At 37.5% G+C, this 18,700-nt stretch overlaps 1 protein-coding gene and 1 long non-coding RNA gene across 2 annotated transcripts; one reads left to right on the top strand and one right to left on the bottom strand.

Annotated features, from left to right (window-relative positions):
- Positions 1–5,996: 5,996 nt before the first annotated feature.
- mfsd4ab (major facilitator superfamily domain containing 4Ab) lies at positions 5,997–12,637 on the bottom strand. The gene is made up of 10 exons (XM_047374027.1): positions 12,337–12,637; positions 12,056–12,254; positions 11,689–11,934; positions 11,434–11,596; positions 11,146–11,261; positions 10,828–11,001; positions 9,370–9,517; positions 9,223–9,293; positions 8,968–9,088; positions 5,997–8,840 (listed from the first exon to the last, which is right to left on the bottom strand). Exons 1-10 carry the CDS (start codon positions 12,564–12,566, stop codon positions 8,728–8,730), a joined length of 1,581 nt encoding a protein of 526 aa, XP_047229983.1. The 5' UTR covers positions 12,567–12,637; the 3' UTR covers positions 5,997–8,727.
- A 3,799-nt stretch (positions 12,638–16,436) lies between these two features.
- Positions 16,437–17,630, top strand: LOC124875037. Its single transcript, XR_007039947.1, has 3 exons — positions 16,437–16,604; positions 16,684–17,005; positions 17,090–17,630. It is a non-coding gene; the product is annotated as an uncharacterized LOC124875037 (long non-coding RNA).
- Positions 17,631–18,700: the final 1,070 nt, after the last annotated feature.

The following is an 18,700-nucleotide window of genomic DNA, read 5'->3' as shown; positions in this document are numbered from 1 at the left end:
ATAGATTTTTTACCCTGACAAAGGGCTTTGAAAGTGGACTGTGAATATTGTTTTTCTTCACTTGCAGGGAAATATCAAAAAATTGATCTCTTCAAGGCTACTAGAGGCATGAAGAATGATTACATTGTCAACACAGCCTCTTAAATATTCAATTTAAGTGGTTGAGTGCTTCCTATTTGAGTAACCTTTTTTGAATTTGGCTGAGAAAACAATACCCACAGCAGTTGACATAATTTAACCTCAATTGTCTTTTTTTTTTTTATGCCTGGACATGTTTTGTAGATGCAGCCATTTCATTCAGGCATATAACATGCCACAATTGCAAATTACCTAAGGAATTAATGTTAACAGGGTTGAATCGAATTGAACTGCTTTAATTTGAGCCCCATATTTCACACACTGGCTTGCTGTTACATTGGCATTGCACTCTGTGGTTTTTACTATGTTAAATGTGATATCTCAACATATTCACACTGTGGCAGATGCCCAGATGCATCTTTTCCACATTTGGATATACATATAATATACAATGTATACAAAATATTTCTGTTTACCATTAAGTGCTTACCACAATAAATGCTTAAAAATTGCTTTTCAAGAATAAGGTCTAGATTGCTGTATTACATTGCACAAGTAATTATTTTGAAAATGTTAAACAAAGTAAAATTATGATAAATGCTTAGGATGCAACAACCGTCAACTGCTTTGTGGTACAATTGTAACTTCCAACAGCTACAGCTAGCATAGTATGATATATATTTGGTGTTATTTGACCAGGACATGTCATTTAAATCCTATATTAAACAGGTTTCTGTGATTTCTTTCTTTTATCTCTGGAATATTGCCAAAATTAGAAATATTGTGTCCATGAGTGACACTAAAAAACTAGTCCGTGCGTTTGTTACTTCAAGCCGGGACTATTGTAATTCTTTACTATCAGGATGTCCACAAAATGCAGTTAAAGCCTTCAGCTGATCCAAAATGTTGTAGCAAGAGCTCTGATGAAAATGAAAAAGAGAGATCATATTTCTCCTATTTTAGTTTCCCCTCACTGGCTACCTGTTAAATCCAGAATAGAATTTAAAATTCTCCTTCTAACATATAAAGCACTTAATGATCAAGCTCCATCATACATCAGAGACCAAATTGTTCCATATAGTCCTGATAGCTTCCTATTTTTTGATAAAGGTTATAGTTAGTGGCTTACCCTGAGTAGTTTGGTGCTACAGGCTTAGGCTGCTGGATGACATTACAACTTTCACTCTCCCTGCTACATTTTCCTACTACTCTCCAATTTTACATAATTTGCTGGTATTTCAGCTTTTAACTCTATGTTCTCTCTCTGTTTTTTTTCTCTTTCTAAAAGGTACATCTGGCCTGGCTCTGTGTTTAGCTGTGCTACCTTCCTGGAGGGGGGCATTGACTGAGCTACTGCTACCAACAACTCAATGCTCTCCTGCTACAGATGATACACTTGGCCCTGTCTTTCAGTGTTTAACCCTGTCTCTTCTAGACATAGCTACTGCCTGAGCTTCTACTGTGACTAACTGTATGTGCTCTCTTTCATACTCTACAGTTGATAACAGAGTTAATCTGTTTAGCTGTCTTTCTCTCCTAGATGAAGCCACTAAAGGAGCTACTACCATTAATGTTTTACTTTTCTTTCCCATAGAAAGTACTCCTGGATCAGTGCTTCTGGGTTCTTTTCGTGTTTCTGCTCTGTTCTTTCAAACCCCCAGTTGGTCGTGGCAGATGGCTGCTCACACTGAGCCTGGTTCTCCTGGAGGTTTCTTCCTGTTAAAAGGGAGTTTTCTTTTCCACTGTCGCTACATACATGATCAATATGAGGGATTGCTGCAAAGTCAATGCAGGCAATTATCCACTTTCTCTATACGCTCATCCAGAAGGAGTGAAAGCTGCAAGTCACTGACTCGATGCAATCTGCTCGGTTTCCTTAGATAGAAAAACTTTTTAACCATTTGAATATTTAAATGAATTTGACTGCACTGTTTGATAGTTAGGATTAATTGGAATGCATGTACCCAACTTGATAGCTGTATGATTCAACTGAATTGACTTTATAAACTGCGTTGAAATTATGTGTTTTGAATTGGCATTATGTAAATAAACTGAATTGAAACTAAATCGGCCACGATCAATAATCATCACAGCCTGTTCTACAGAATTGTAAGATTGGAAGACAACATGGAATATGATTTATCCTATGCATAAACGTCCTATCTTACCTGCATGTCCTGAGAGGCTGTAATATGTTGAGTAAAAAAAAAGTCAAAAGAGGAACAAAAAACACCTTAGCTCAGAGGAATATTATTTTTCACAGTTAAGGCAATAATAATTTCAATAGCTCCTTTCCCACAGGATTGATATCAGGTCAGTTTACACAATAAACGAATGTCCACTCCTTGTTGTTCTTTATATCACAGAAGATTGTTTATCCAGTGGTTCTGTGTTTTAAGACTAAACTATTTACATATAGTTGCTATGATGAAACTGTTGCTGTTGAAAAACTGTGTGTTCCTTGAAGCCTTCATCCTCTGCTCAACCACATATGTCAATGCAAAACAGCCTAACATTACTAAAAAGAGGATCCACCGTAGAGTCACCCATAGACTAAAGGAAACATAGAACAGAAGGTGCAGAAGAATCAGTTTACATTCAGTGTACACGACAAATCATTGTAATGTGAGCTTATGTTTTCAAATAAATAATAAATGTTACTGATTTTACAACAATATGTCATTCACCATCATTATGAAATGCTGATATTTTGTGACACCCACCTCCTTTCCTTTTGTGCCAAATAGCTATTTTTTGTGGTGGTTGGAGTTGTGGTTGTAGAAAAGAACACATTGCAATAAAAATAAATATATAAAACTTGATTAATATGCAAACTTCCCACTATAATACAGGTAAACAGATGTGCTTATTTCCATAATCCAAATGCTGATTGGACAGTTTTAACCAAACACTTGGTAAGAAATTTGGACCCAGTCTGTTGGAGTGGAACAGAGATCAAAAGAAGCCTCATTATTCTTCCCAGATAACCTTTTCAAACTATGAAACAACCTGATCAGAATTTCCTGAACCTTATCTAAACCAAGCTAACTTTTTTCCAGCAGTCATACTTTGACTACAGAATTGCTCAACTAGACAAGCAATATTTTATACAGTGTTATATGTTGAATATGGATTTTGAAATTGGTGTCAGAATTCACAATTGTCACTGAAAGTCCTATAAGTCATTATGAAGTTCTTGTGGGCTGAAGTGTGGCGCAGTTGCCACCACAGTTGCCATGTCCTGCCCCCACATTTCCATATAAAGTTTGCATTGCCACCACCTGACCCTGCAAGGGTAACATGGATATAGAAGGTGCACTGATCATTCATTTTAACCCAAATATTACCTTCTTAGTAATCTAGGTTATGGGTTATTCTTTTCAACCCAATCTTTGGTAGCCTTAACGAAACATTAGTCACTTTCTTGGGAGTTTAAAACTAGCTTTAAAACCAGCCTGCTGGGCCAAAAGTCAATGCTGCTGTGTAAAAACAGCCCACGGCTGGGGTGGTCCATGTTTGTCTCAGGCCTGCGTTAGAAAATAAACTTAATTTACATGTCCCAGAAGTTTCAAGAGTTTACCTTACAAAAATTGTTTAATTTAAAGGTTATCACTGAATCGTCCAGCAATCTTTTTGAGTAGCATTTACACAGACCAAACTGGGAACTGTGGCCTTTTATGTCTTGAAATTAACCAGTATTGTGATTAAATAACAAATATATTTGTCAATAAGATGTTTTGAATAAAATAAATTTTTTTACATTACTTAATGTTTTAATTTTTTTTACCTTGTAAAACATTTTTGGCTATTAAAAAATATATATATTGAAAACAATTACTAAAATGTTGCTGTCAAGCGGACAGCTGTTTTGCTTTCCACACATAGCTTTGAAAACAATACAAGACATCTCAGAATAAACAAATTAACTTAAACCTTTATTTAAATTTTTTAAGTATATCTAAATCACACAATGGGAATGCCAGTGTTTGCCTTCTGTGATAACAAGCGCAGTCATGTTTAAGCTATGCTTTGTTCTTTGTCTCTAAGCTGATGTTTATGTTCCTTTGCAGGCAGAAACCTGAACTTTCTGATCATTCTTCATTGAACTTTGATTTGGTTCCAGAAGTTTCTGGACGATCAAAATGATCTATGTTTGATGGATTTCATTTGGATTTCGTTTCCAAGTACCAAGCTGGCAGCTTCCTGTTATCCTCATTAACCAAGGCAGAAGCATTCCCTGTCCACCCTCCAACGCAAGTACCTGAACATTGAATTAACTCCTTAACTCACCAGAACTCACTCTACAGCTCAAGTAAAACCATCTGGATATCTCCGCTTCGCACACCTGGGTCCCGACTCCCTCTACCCCTGGCGACCTGACTACACTCACCTAGTAAGCCGTTCAACTGTTAATCATAGTTACTAGTCATTTATTCTGCAACATTATAGTTCTTGTATTCACCAGTTCTCTTCCCCCTCTTTTCATACAGTTGGCGATTCTACCGTTCATGTTCCAGTTTCACTTCTTGTAAATATAACACCTTTTACTGATTCAGTTGTTCTGAGTGTTCTTCTGTATGTGGGTCAGATCTATCTTGGAGAAAATGACACTCCTTCTTTATTAATATTTGATTTGACAGGGTAATCTTAACGTAGTATGAAAGCCCAAAAAAAGAGAATTCACTAGCAAAATCCCCTGTCCTATACAGGGGTTGGACAATGAAACTGAAACACCTGATTTTAGACCACAATAATTTATTAGTATGGTGTGGGGCCTCCTTTTGCGGCCAATACAACATCAATTCGTCTTGGGAATGACATATACAAGTCCTGCACAGTGGTCAAAGGGATTTTAAGCCATTCTTCTTGCAGAATAGTGGCCAGGTCACTACGTGATAATGGTGGAGGAAAACGTTTCCTGACTCGCTCCTCCAAAACACCCATAAGTGGCTCAATAATATTTAGATCTGGTGACTGTGTGGGCCGAGATGTTCAACTTCACTTTCATGTTCATCAAACCAATCTTTCACCAGTTTTGCTGTGTGTATTGGTGCATTGTCATCCTGATACACGGCACCGCCTTCAGGATACAATGTTTGAACCAGTGGATGTACATGGTCCTCAAGAATGGTTCGGTAGTCCTTGCCATCTAGCACAAGTATTGGGCCAAGGGAATGCCATGATATGGCATCCCAAACCATCACTGATCCACCCCCATGCTTCACTCTGGGCATTCAACAGTCTGAGTGGTATGCTTCTTTGGGGCTTCTCCACACCGTAACTCTCCCGGATGTGGGGAAAACAGTAAAGGTGGACTCATCAGAGAACAATACATGTTTCACATTGTCCACAGCCCAAGATTTGCGCTCCTTGCACCATTTAAACCGACGTTTGGCATTGGCATGAGTGACCAAAGGTTTGGCTATAGCAGCCCGGCCGTGTATATTGACCCTGTGGAGCTCCCGACAGACAGTTCTGGTGGAAACAGGAGAGTTGAGGTGCACATTTAATTTTGCCGTGATTTGGGCAGCCGTGGTTTTATGTTTTTTTTAATACAATCCGGGTTAGCACCCGATCATCCCTTTCAGACAGCTTCCTCTTGCGTCCACAGTTAATCCTGTTGGATGTGGTTCGTCCTTCTTGGTGGTATGCTGACATTACCCTGGATACCGTGGCTCTTGATACATCACAAAGACTTGCTGTCTTGGTCACAGATGCACCAGCAAGACGTGCACCAACAATTTGTCCTCTTTTGAACTCTGGTATGTCACCCATAATGTTGTGTGCATTTCAATATTTTGAGCAAAACTGTGCTCTTACCCTGCTAATTGAACCTTCACACTCTGCTCTTACTGGTGCAATGTGCAATCAATGAAGACTGGCTACCAGGCTGGTCCAATTTAGCCATGAAACCTCCCACACTAAAATGACAGGTGTTTCAGTTTCATTGTTCATTGTTTCACTGTATATTACAATAGGAACATCTGAGTTGATTCAAGTTTCCCTTTTTGAGTGATGAGAAGCCTGACACCTTTGTAGATGTTTCTTCCAGATCTGGATATTACACACCAGTACTTATCTTCATCACTCTCCCTGAGCGAAGTCATAGTTACGGTGAAGACTCCTGCTTCCCTATCATCAGCAATAAAGCATCTCTTGCTGGGTCTGGTTTTGGGTGTTTTCACCACTACTGTACACAGTTCATAAACTGGTCCTTTGCACCAGTACTTAGTGTTTTCCTTGAACTGAAGGTCATACTGACAGGAAACTTTCACCAACCCACTGTGTGTTGCTGTTACTTTCTCTGGAGCCAGCAGATCAACCAAGTCCACTTTATCCTTCATTAGCAACAAAAGACAGAGAAGAGGAACTGCAAAAGACACAAATATGCACAATATCAAACACTCAGACATCTTAGAATTAATTGTTAGTCTGTTTGAGAACTGAAAAAATTACCAGGCAAAACATTTTCTCAGGGTTTGGCTGCAGTGAGGTATGATGGAAACTCAAGTCTTCCTCTTATTCCTTCTGATTGTGTAATAAATTAGTTCATAAGAATCTGTTTGTTGCTAGAGATTATTTGCATAGGGCTGTGATTCTGTTTGTGTTGATGGGTTTGTTTGGAGCCATGTACTGTTGTATCTTCATACCTCTTTCATTTTATATTAGTGTTTAATTTAGCAGAAGAACCTCAGTGGTTTCTTTGGATGATTTTTGTATGACTTTTTTTTTTAAGATTTTTTTTTTGCGGCACTTTTTCCAGTATTCTTTGACAGTAGATTGACAGGAAATGGGAATGAAGCCCGGGACAGCCACATCGAGGACTAAGGCCTCCGTATATGGTTCGCACACCCAACCACCTACACCACCAGCGCTGTGCCGATTTTTTTATGACCTTCTGAACTTTGTGCTTTTGGGATTTCCCAAGGGTCTGCCTGTTGAGATTAATCAAATTAGGCTATGATCAAGACTTCTCTTGTAAACCGAAAAATAAAATAATTTCTGTTTTAGCTTTGTTCTGACTTCTTAACTTGTTAAATACTCATTACATGCTTTTGTTGTTTGCTTAGTCCAAAGGTTTTCAAACAGCTGTCTTAAAAAACTTATAAAACCACATAATGTTAAGTTTAATGTATTCGGCTGTTTCATTAACACTTTCGTGTGCTCTATATTTTCCATATACAGTACATTCTGGGTTGAAAAGTATCATTTTATTTTTTGTCAACGCTTCACAGCTTCCAGAAATGGAGAAAAAACTGGAAAAGTGAGTCACCAGGAGTCATCTGTCTACCAAAATTACAATAAAAGTGCATCAATAACTCATCCAGGAAGTCACAGAAGAACCCAGAACCTTAGATGTGTAGATTCAAATTATTACTGCTATTAAAAGATCCGGCCATAGAGAGAAAAACAAATCTGACACAGTTTTGTTTTTAATAAAACCTGCTGCAACATGCTCCAAACACCAGTACTGTTGTGCTAATACAGTTTTTAGCAGCTACATATAAAACTGTGTTGTCAGTGTGTTTTTCCTACTAATTTTCATAGATTCATTTCTGATATTTCTTTTATTTCTATAATTTTTCACAAGAGCCTATCAAAAATAGACTGACTTGGTTTGGAGGATTTAACAACTTTACTTATGCTTTCTGGCTCTCTATGCAATACAGGAAGCTTTGATTTGGTAAATTCTCCATATATCGTGGGAGGACATTGAAACCGATTGCAAATTGCTCCTCGTGACACATCACCTTCCTTCTTTCAGCGTGATTAGGGATGTGAAACATGTTTATCATAAAATGTTTGGTGTCTTAATAGGTTCTCGAACTCATTTTGTCTTCCAATTTTGATTTGAAGGCTAATGTTTCCTCTTACTGCACGCATTTTCAAGAAATGATGTCAAATCCCTAGCCTATGATTGCTGTTGTGTGTCACTGTTAAATGTTTAAAAGGCTAGATGATCCAGTTTGGCATTTTATTAACTGCACAATATCTAAGCACTACGTTCCTCTCTTTGCATGTCAGATAAATAAATAAAAAGCATGCTGCATTTGCAAATAGATTATCTTTAAAGCAAAGAAAGCAAGCATATATCTTATTTAACTTTATTACAAGAATTCTGTATTACTCTTATAAACATGTGGCAAACTGTGCAAAAAAGAAACAAAATACAAAAATGTTAAACGGATTCTCCAGATCTTTGGAAGTTAAGTTCCTGTAAAAGGTTATAAGCAGGTTGTGTATTACCCGCAGTGGTCTTTATTTAGTATAATTCCAGATTGGTTGGTTCCAGAGGCTGAAACTAGCAGCTAGTTCGAGATGGGCTGAGACCAATAGCGTTTGCATAAACCACTGTGATGTTTTGGAGATTGGAGTTTCTTTAAGACAATTAAAATCCACTTTGGTCTTGGTCCATTTCTGACTAACTCTTTGCTTCCACTTCTGGGCTCTACAAAAATAAAGATGGTATGAGATTAAACTGCCCCAGGTAAGATACTAACTGCTTATAACCTTTTGACACGGCTCCACATTTAAAATCTTTTGCTGTCCTTTTGATTATTAATAATGCTTTGTATGGAATATTTCCAACAGTCAAGCCATGAAAGTTAAACACCTCTATAAAAACAGAACAACATTATTAAAGCTGAACTATGAAATTGTGACCGTGTGATCGTTCTCTGTTTGTTCTGTTTTGGCCGACCCATTCTGGTCTGCTGCTGGTTCCACTTCTTCCACTTCTATTGCTGACTTATTTGATGTCCCTGTTCAGATTTTAGGAGTAAGAGGGATGGTAATGAGAAACAAGGATGACAAAAAAAAAAAAACTTTTAGCAAACCTAAATCTACAGAGTTAAAAGAAGTGTTTAAGGATTATGGTTGATGATATACCTGTGAGGTAATTTCTGTGCATTTGATGGAACAGCAAGAGACCAATGAAGAAGATAAAACCGATGCAGGCGATTATTATTCCGCATAGTAGGAAACTGTAGCTTCCTTCAGTCTGAATGATCTGTGGATAAGACAGCAACATTAAACTACTAAACTTTAATCTAAATCAACACCTGCCATATGTTTGCAATTTGGGGTAATTTTCCTCATCCACATATAAATCTTTCAAACAAGGGAGGTGCTCATAAAACCTACAGAGCCAACTAGAACCTGCATCACCATCTCTCCCATCCCTGCACTTGTTACCAGGACCGAGGTTGCACATCCTGCAGAAACAAATACATATTCACCCACTTTCATTCCACCAGTGAAATGTTTTTATATAAAGAATATTTTTTATACCCTGGTAATCAAGGATGTCCTCAGTATAGGCAAGCATATAGGGAAATATGCTGCTCAGAAAAAGTCCACATAAACAGGTTCCTACAAACAGAAAGATGCTGCTGGTGTGGAAAATAAGCAACATCAACACCGTAACAATAACTCCTGCCTGAAAAAAAAGAGAAAGCATGTTTTGTCCAAAATAATTTTATGTTAAAAGCACACATTTCTATATATATCTTATTGGGATTTTTTGAGAGACCAACAAAAGGTAAATCATCATGAAGTTGAAGGAAAACTATACATGGTGTTGCCTTTTTTTTAGTTTTTACAAATTAACATAGAAAACTGTGGCTTGAATAGGTATTTATCCACTATTTCTGTAATTTCCTCAAATAAGATCCAGTACAGCTAATTGCCTTCAGATGTCACCCAATTATAAATGCTATATGCAATAGAAAACTAGCTTCCTCTATACGCCATGTCCAATGTGAAACATGGTGGTGGCAGCATCATGATGTGGGGATGCTTTCTTCAACAGCTTAGGGAATCTGGTCTGAGTTGATGTGAAGATGGATACAGCTAAACAGAGGACAAGCCTTTAAGAATAGCTATTAGAGGTTGCAGAAGAGACTTGAGGGGCAGAGATCTCCTTCCAGCACCTCTAAACATAAAGCAAAAGCTATTTTTAAATGTTTTAGAACGAAGCATCTATTCAATAAATTAGAACATTATTGAAAAGTGAATTTACTTCAGTAACTAAAATCAATGAGTGAAACACATATAGAATACTGCACACACTTTTCAAGCCTTTGTTTTGGTTAATTATGATGATTTTCTGCTTAATAAAAACATTTTAGATCAGGATATTACAATGGACCATAAAAACATTTTTAGAAATGTGGACTTTATAAAAAGTATTTTTAATACTTGTTTTAAGATTATTTTCGAAAACTGCTTTAAATATTAGCCACATTGGGACACTTATCCTAATTAATGTAATACGACTGCATGTGTTAGACTAACCTTGACCTAACTAACAGATTCTATGATTGTTCTTGAAAATTGATGTTCACAGGAGTTCTTCGTTTAATCTTACGGAGATATGAATGGTAGAAATGTCTGTCTCTACATGTGCACAATTGATAAACACAGAACCCAAAAGACTAACAGCAGTAATTGCAGTGAAAGCCGTTTTTACAAAGTATGAACTCAGCAGAATGCAATTAAAATGCTCACCACACTCTTCCGAATTTCTTTTGTGAAAAATATTAACAACCACATATCCTTTTCCTTCCACTTCACAGTTATACACTACTTTGTGTTCGTTTGTTAAATAAACCCAATGAAGTACACTGAAGCTTGTGGTATTAACAAAAAAAACAAACATCTTTTAACATTGAAGGGCTATTATTATATTTGCAAGGCACTGTACGGTATATTGAGATAATATGCTTCTGACGCTTTGATAGACCTTACCAGGTTAAACATGAGTATTCTCACAGGTTGGAAACGATATGAGAGAGGAATGGACAAGAGGCGTCCAGCAGTGATCGCTGCCCAAAAAATACTAGCCAGGTAACCTGCTGTCTTGTTTGGCAGCGACATCGGTGGGGCCACAGCGTAGGTATACACAAAGCCGGCATATGCTCCCTAAAAAGAAAAGCCAGCTTCTTTCAAACACCCTACTTTGTATGCTTTATGGGATGCATATCCTGTATAGACTAATAAAAGTTTATGTGGAAAATAATGCATGTCAAATGAATACTGTGTGATTTATCTGCATCCCTCACTCACCACAATGCCATCGGTCATAAAGAGCACCATCCCTCCAAGGATATGAATCATAATGAAGGATGCTGGCAGTCCACGCAGGTTATCATTCTGACAGCAGCTGAAGATACTCCCATGACCTGTGGCAGAGCAAAAAAAGACACAAATGATGTATTGTGTGCACAAAATGGCATTTATTGTTTTGTTTTCATATTTCCTGACAGCACTTTCAACAAAAGTATCTATTATTCACAAAGGAATATAAGGGGAATAAAAAAATAAAAATAAAAAAAACTTCTTTAAAATGTATACCTCCAGCTTCATCTTCCTTCTGCTCCAAGTCTGGGCCCTCAGCCCCCTGCTGGGTCTCCATTGCTAATTCATCCTTGTCTAAAAGGCGTGGGGTGCTGCCAGGGCAACATGGGAGTAACTGCTCCCGATACATGAGAAACAGCACAGCAACGGGCACAGGCAGCTGACAAGGCAGAAAAAAATTATTTCCATCAAATACCAAAAACAGAAGTAAAAATCCAATGACTACTAATGTATGTCGGCTGAATGTCTTACATTAATTAGCGCCATGATCCAGAAAGCGTACTGCACAATTGACTCCTCTTTCTCCCCTCCATCATGAGGCACGTGGCTCTGAGTTATGTTGTGCTCTACAATCGGACTGTATCTCAGCATGCTCCTGAAATGATGCATGATCTCGGTCCCGTTCCCCGTATGATTCCCACAGCCTGTCTCAGAGAGGAAAGGATCTGCAATCAGTGGGCTCACCAGGGCACCAAACCCGATGAAGAAGTGCAGAGCCTGCGAGAGTGCACAAAGACCAGGCACATCAAACTAATGGAGTTTTGGAGGAACAACAGCATATCTCTATCTCATTTAATTAAATTAGTGTCTAATAAAAAAAGTCCTACATATTTTTTACCTGTAAGAAAATAGCTGAATCCTTCTGATAGATGGTCACCAGTTGAATGTTAGCAATGGTGTCAATAATTCCCATTGCCAAACCAGACACACCCATGGCGATGGCCAGTATGAGGACATTATTGCACACAGGGATGATGGCAAATATTACAGAGATGAGAAGAGCGGAGACAAATAGGGCAGCTAGAGCACTGAATAACCTTCATGGACAAAAAGGACAGAGACAAATACGGTTAAAGTGAAGAAGAATCTGTTGAAGCTCACCTGTTTAGTGATACGTACGTTCTCTTGAAAACGCCACCAACAGAGCTCCCAATCATCAAGCAGAACTGCTGAGCAAAGAACACCCAGGTAATCTGACTAAGTGTTGAGTTTGTTTGACATTGCAAGTCCAAAATTGTAGGTCCAAGGAAAGCAATGCAGAGTCCAAAGCTGAAGAAAACACTCCAGTAAGTCAGCGTGTGATGGGCGTTTCGTTTAAAGAGTGTTACAATCCGCTCATCTATAAACATCTTGGCCACAGCTGACAACCAAGTATACTTTTTGCTTTTGAATGTTACAGCTAGAGTGCGTGAATGACGTTCTGAGGTTCTATAGACTTCTTCTGCAGTAGAATGGGTTTCTGGATCTCTTTTTAAAGCATTCAGTTCTCTCCTTTTTCTGACATTGCTCAACTGAAAAGGATGTCTTCTTGAGTTAATGGATGAAGTGCCGATTCCTCGAACAATAATATCCCATTCTGAATGGTAATGATTGACTAAGAAAAAGATTTTGAAATGCTGCAAGAAAGTTAACATTTGTGTGTCACAGTATCTGAGCCATTTTAATATAAAAATCTGTCATACAGGAAACAACAACACAGATGTCATGTATAAGTTGTCTTACTTTTGTCATACTTTGACAATTTAAAGACCCTTCTTGAGAAAGATAATCAACAAGTGAAATCTTTCAGAATAACATAATTAAACAAAACTCAAACAAACATGAGGTAATTTGCACTGGCTTAAGTAGGCTTCAAATTTAGGACATATATGCAATATTACCAAGCGGGATGCCTTCAACATGTGTTGTTACACTTTAACAAACACTATCAGTTCTCATTTAGGCTGTGAAAAGTGCGATACAATTAGGAGGACAGGCTACGATAACTCCGAAGACACTCTTACTTGCCACCATTTGACAAAGCTCTGCAAAATATGCACCTCCTTAATGGATCCCCTTGGTGTGGATGCGTAAAAAGCCTTTAAAAAATGAATCTGCTATTGCAGCAGCATTATCTCACACTGAAAACGGTGTGTATATTTAAAATGTGTACATTTATTCTCTAGTAAATAAACCCCTGCCCCAAAAAATAAATGTTTTTAACAAAATCGCTTGTACCACAGTTGGCAACTCTTATAGTTCCTGTAAAATAAATGTAACTGAAGCATTGCATTTTTTCTCAAGTTGATCAATGTCCGGGATTTTTTTTAAATAGTAGTCCTAAGGCTTGTTTATCTTAGCTATCGTTCAAAATGGGAATGGCAGGAGAACAAGCCATTCAAGTAAGGCTGGGGTGTGTTATCCTACCTACATAAGATAGAAAGTGGCTAAAAGACAAAAACAATCTTCTTGGGCAAACATGCCCATATCCATGATCAGAGCAATAATTTCAAACTTTAAAACAACTACTAATGAAAAAGATTGAGTTCTTTAGCAACAAACACTCCAGGTGGGTCTGGTGTAATGTAAATGGAGCCCAGTGTTACAGTATGTTGGATGATTTGTGATGCTGATACTGTTTCCAGCCTAAAGACCCTGGGAACCATAGAGTTCATGGCATCAGGAACTCTTTGAAAAACTAGAAGGTTTTAAATCATTGGTGTCCAATAGCAGTCACTAATGGCTAGCATCCTATACACTTTGGGTGTTTACCTGGTTCAACACACCTGAATCGAATGATTGCTGAGGTACCAGGCCTCTAGAGAACTTGATGAAGTACAAAGGAGATAACTCAGCCATTTCAATCTGCGTTGGAGTAGGCAGACTTCTAAACATGCAGGTTGCCAACTCTTGAGGTCTGGAGCTGGAGACTGGCAGTCATAAATGGAAATCTGGTGGCCTCTGAGATAAAACTGAAAATTGGTCAACAATGGGTTTGTCAACCCGACAATGATCCAAAACATATGGCCAAATGAACTTTTCAGTTCACCCAACAGAAAACCTGTTCGGTGAACTGAAAAGATCACAGGACAGGACCCAGACATTGTGCAAAAAGGAAAGGTCAAACATCCTTCTCTCTGTAAGCTCTAGCATTGTGAAATGTTATAGCAGAGGAGTATGTGCTTTCCTATTGGTAAAACCTTTCAGATTTAACTGCACAAGTGCCATTAAAGTGTACCTCACATGGTTTTATGTTAAACAAATATTTATTAACAAATGATTTCTTCCTAACTGAATTAATGTATTTAAAGTGAAGCTTACAAGTATAATAACTACAGTATTTTAGGGCTTTTTACACATCTCTATTGAGGTTCCAATAAATGTGGATGGCAGAGTAGAGGATGCAGCTATGATGCAAAGTCACCTAAAACTGGTATTTTTATGGAGGTTTAAGAACCAAATCTGTTTTTCAGCAGCTGCCAATTTGGATTTTTCAAGCCAGGGGTGATGAGTTATATGGTACAAATCAGATGTATAACCCAGGCATGCACATTAGGTGGCGTTCTGATATTGCATTTATCAACATGGATGGTTGCCATCAAACTTAGACGTACTTGAATTGGCATGATGGAAAAACATCACTTGGTGATACAGTGTTATTTTACCTATTAAAAATAATCAAAATTAGTGTTGTTCAGTATAGATGACTATGGTATTTCCATAATGAAATCAGAATGGGGCAGCTGTGGACACGTGCTTACATGCATTCAGTGCAAAGCTCCAATTTCAATCCATCACGCACCATTTTGTTTTTATTTTGTGATTAAACTTCTTTTAATTCTTATTTAATCCAGGATCAAGTGCCTTGAAAAAAACATGTGTTGTGAATTGGCGCTGTATAAATAAACTGAAATGAATTGAATTCTTTCTGGTTTCTTCCAATCAGGCTGTGTTTTTAAAGTATCTATTATTCTCATAATTATGAGTTCAATTTCTGTTCAAATTAGGTCACGCACATTATATTCTTATAAAAAAAAAGATTTTCTTTGTGTACTATTAAGTTTCTTAATTTTCCTTCCACTGTCAGTATTTGTATTGATCTAAAATGTCTGGGAGATAACAGAATATGCACAAAATGGAAAGACACCTCTGACCCTATTTTAGAAGAAACGCCTCCTCAGATTTATAGGGCAAACATTTTTATAAATGTGTATAAATTGGAGTAACATGATAAATTTGTCATCAGACGATAAATGACTGGAATAAAAAAGAGAATTTAATACCTAATCCTGTTAATTTGAACAGAAAGGAGGAAACTGTGCTGCTGGTTATGACCAAATATGGGCAACTGTCATACACGTAGCAGAGGGAAACTGAAATCATAGACCTACTGTTTTTTATTTTTATTTTGAATGGATTTATGAATTTATTGATATAGCTAGTTAATGACATAAATCTTTACACTGCTACATGTCTATGCATCAAGCAATTCTGTCACTAAATGATCTACATATTTATTGCTTGACTGGTTATCTCGCTTCTTTGTGATTAAATTTTGTGACCTAAAACAAAAAATACTCCTATCTGCATTTGTCAGGTGCATCTCAAAAAAAAAAAAAAAAAAAATCATTTTCTTGCCATTTCTTTGCCATGTTTTCTTGAGATTACATCTCTCCCCACCATGATATCGTTCAGAGTCAGCCATGCAAAGCCTCCAGCTGTGTAACTGATTTGCCAACAGTTGAACATGTTGGTTATGTTCTAAAACATGAGGAATATCAATGTTTTTTTAACAGACACTCATTAACATTCGCTTCCTCTTCTGGAGATAAAGCAACTTGAGAGGTGTTTTTTAGGTAATTGTCAACTAACATTATCTTGGAGACGAGTGTTAAAAATAAACAGGAACTTCTGGTTACTGCAGTAAGCCATCTGTTTCTAAACTGAAACATATCAGTTTTCAAAATCTGGAACACAGTGTTGAAAATAAGTGAAGACGATAAGGAATGTATTATTTAAACTCTACATTAAATGTACATTTTAAGACATTTAAACATTAAAACTGAAGAACGTGGTATTTGGACTTATTTTCATCTTCAGCTTGATGCCTTGATTTTGATCTGATCATCTTGATCAGTTGCTGTAGTTTTTAAAGAAAAACATTTTCATTTAAGTCATTCTGAAAATGTTTTATCTCAGCATTTCCCCTTCATTTATTCTTTCATACATACTGCTTAAAATGCATGCTACTGTCAGGGCTCTGTGTTGGTGTGCAGTGTATGTGTGTGTGTTTCTTTCCACCCTCTGCTCTAGCACCTGGCAGGTGCTGCTGCTCAGAGCCTAATCACTGGCCTTCTTAAGGAGCTGAGACCAGGATGGAGATGTCAACCTGTTGCTACATTTTTGTGGTACTGACCGTGATGTGCAGTGCTTGTGCATACATTTTTGCTGAACCTAATCAGAATTTGCTCTTGTCTTTTTCCCCAGAACTTGCCTGATGAGTTTTTAAGGCACCTAGTCCTGTGATCTGTTTTCTGAGCGAGCTTCAAGGTTTCGTTCCTCATCTCCCACCGTGAGTCTCCCTGCCTTCTCAGCTTCTGGCCCTGGCTTGGGTGAGGTTTTTTGGAGAACCTTACTTCTGTTGTCACCTGCTTGTCCACCTTCCTACGTGATGTGGGAATGCTTAAACTGAGTCATCACTTGAGAGCTAAAGGAAAGAAGGGAAACTTCCGCCTACCACACTCATCCTGCCAACCTCCATCTCAGAGGAAAGACTTACTTCCCCAGCTAAACCACAACCGCTCTGGCTGTAAGTTCCTGAACAAACCCTTCTAAAAGAAAACACCTTGAAATTCTCCTGGGAAATCCATAACCTTGTCACCTTCCCTTCCAGAGAAGAACCAGTCTCCTGCTGTCATAGCCGGGGTCCCTGTCTCGCCTTGTTCCTTTTTCTTAACAAAATTAATTTGTTAAAACGCTGTCCTGAATCTGTGGTTGTGTTCTCTTCAGAGTTTAAAGAAACGCTACACTATGACAGCTACATAGATAAGTGACGGAGGGTAAGTTATATATTTACTTGGTGAGCATAAATATCGGAAGCCAGTTTAGTTTTGATAGTGTTTGTATTCATCCATGCTGTTGTAATATGCACAGAATCTGTTTCATGAAAGAAATGAGTTGCCTAAAAAGTGTTAGATGCTTTAAACCCTGCATCATTAAAAATGCATTATTAAATGGGAAAGTTACCAACACCAAATGTTCTCCAATGAATGCTACCTTAAGATATACACTGATTTTATATGATTAATTTGGCTCTTTTCTCCAGCCCAATGGAGATGTTTTACCCCCAGGCATTGTTGTCAAGACCTAAAACAATTATCCAATACTGCTTTTTCAAGGCTGGACTATTGTAATTCTTTGCTATCAGGATGTCAACAAAATGCAGTTAAAATCCTTCAGCTGATTCAAAATGCTGCAGCAAGAGTCCTTAATGATCTAGCTCCATCATACATCAGAGATCTGATCGTTCAATATATTCCTAACAGAGCACTTTGTTCTCAGACTGCTGGTTTAGGCAGATCCTTTAGTTATCAGGCTCCTTTCCTGTGGAACCAGTTCCCAGTTTAGTCCATGAGCCAGACACCCTGTCTACTTTTAAGGCTAGGCTTCAAACTTTCCTATTTGATAATGCTTATAGTTGGAGTGCCTTAGGTTATCCTGAGCTATGTCTGTAGTTATGTTGCTGAAGGACATAATGACCACTTTCCCTCACTCTGCTACATTCTCATACTACTCTACAATTTTGCATTTAATCCTGTTAAAAGGGAGTTTTCCTTTCCTTTGTTGCTCAGTGCAATCAAATTCAAAATGAATTTGACAGCACTGCTTGATAGTTAGGATCACTTGGAATGTATGTACCTGAGTTTGAGTCTGTATGATTTGATTAAATTAACTTTGGGACGACCTGTTGTGAATTGGTGTCATAAAAACAATTTGAACTGAATTGTCTAGTCTCCATTGTTGGGATTATGATTATTGATTAATATTTATCAAGAATTATAATTAAAAATCCTAATTTTAGAAAATTAATTTCTTAACCAAAAATCCTCATTTATGAATCAAAACCAGAGATGTCCTCTGGTGTTGTAATTGTGGCTCAAAGCCCTTGATAATTACAATTATTAAATTCTCAGTAATAGTTGATCACTACTATTAGATGTCACTGTTTAATCAACCGTTTCTACCGAAACGTGGGGAATTTTAACCTTATTTTGACTGACAAATCACTCTTGCACAAAATAAACAAAAACGCCTTCTCTTTATCTATGTGAATATTTATTAAATCAGCAGCCCTGACTCAACTCGCTCTTCCGATTCAATAATCTTCAACTAATCAAACATGCAAAGTTATACACAAAAAGGTAAAATATCTAACTAAACAAAATAAAACAGCATTGCGTGTGTATGAAATCAAACGAGCAGTAATGGCAGTTATGGCAAAAAT

This window comes from Girardinichthys multiradiatus, chromosome 1 (genome assembly GCF_021462225.1).
Source record: "Girardinichthys multiradiatus isolate DD_20200921_A chromosome 1, DD_fGirMul_XY1, whole genome shotgun sequence".
NCBI lineage: Eukaryota > Metazoa > Chordata > Actinopteri > Cyprinodontiformes > Goodeidae > Girardinichthys > Girardinichthys multiradiatus.
The sequence above is the reverse complement of the archived record's forward strand: the minus strand, read 5'-3'. Positions and strand labels throughout refer to the sequence as shown.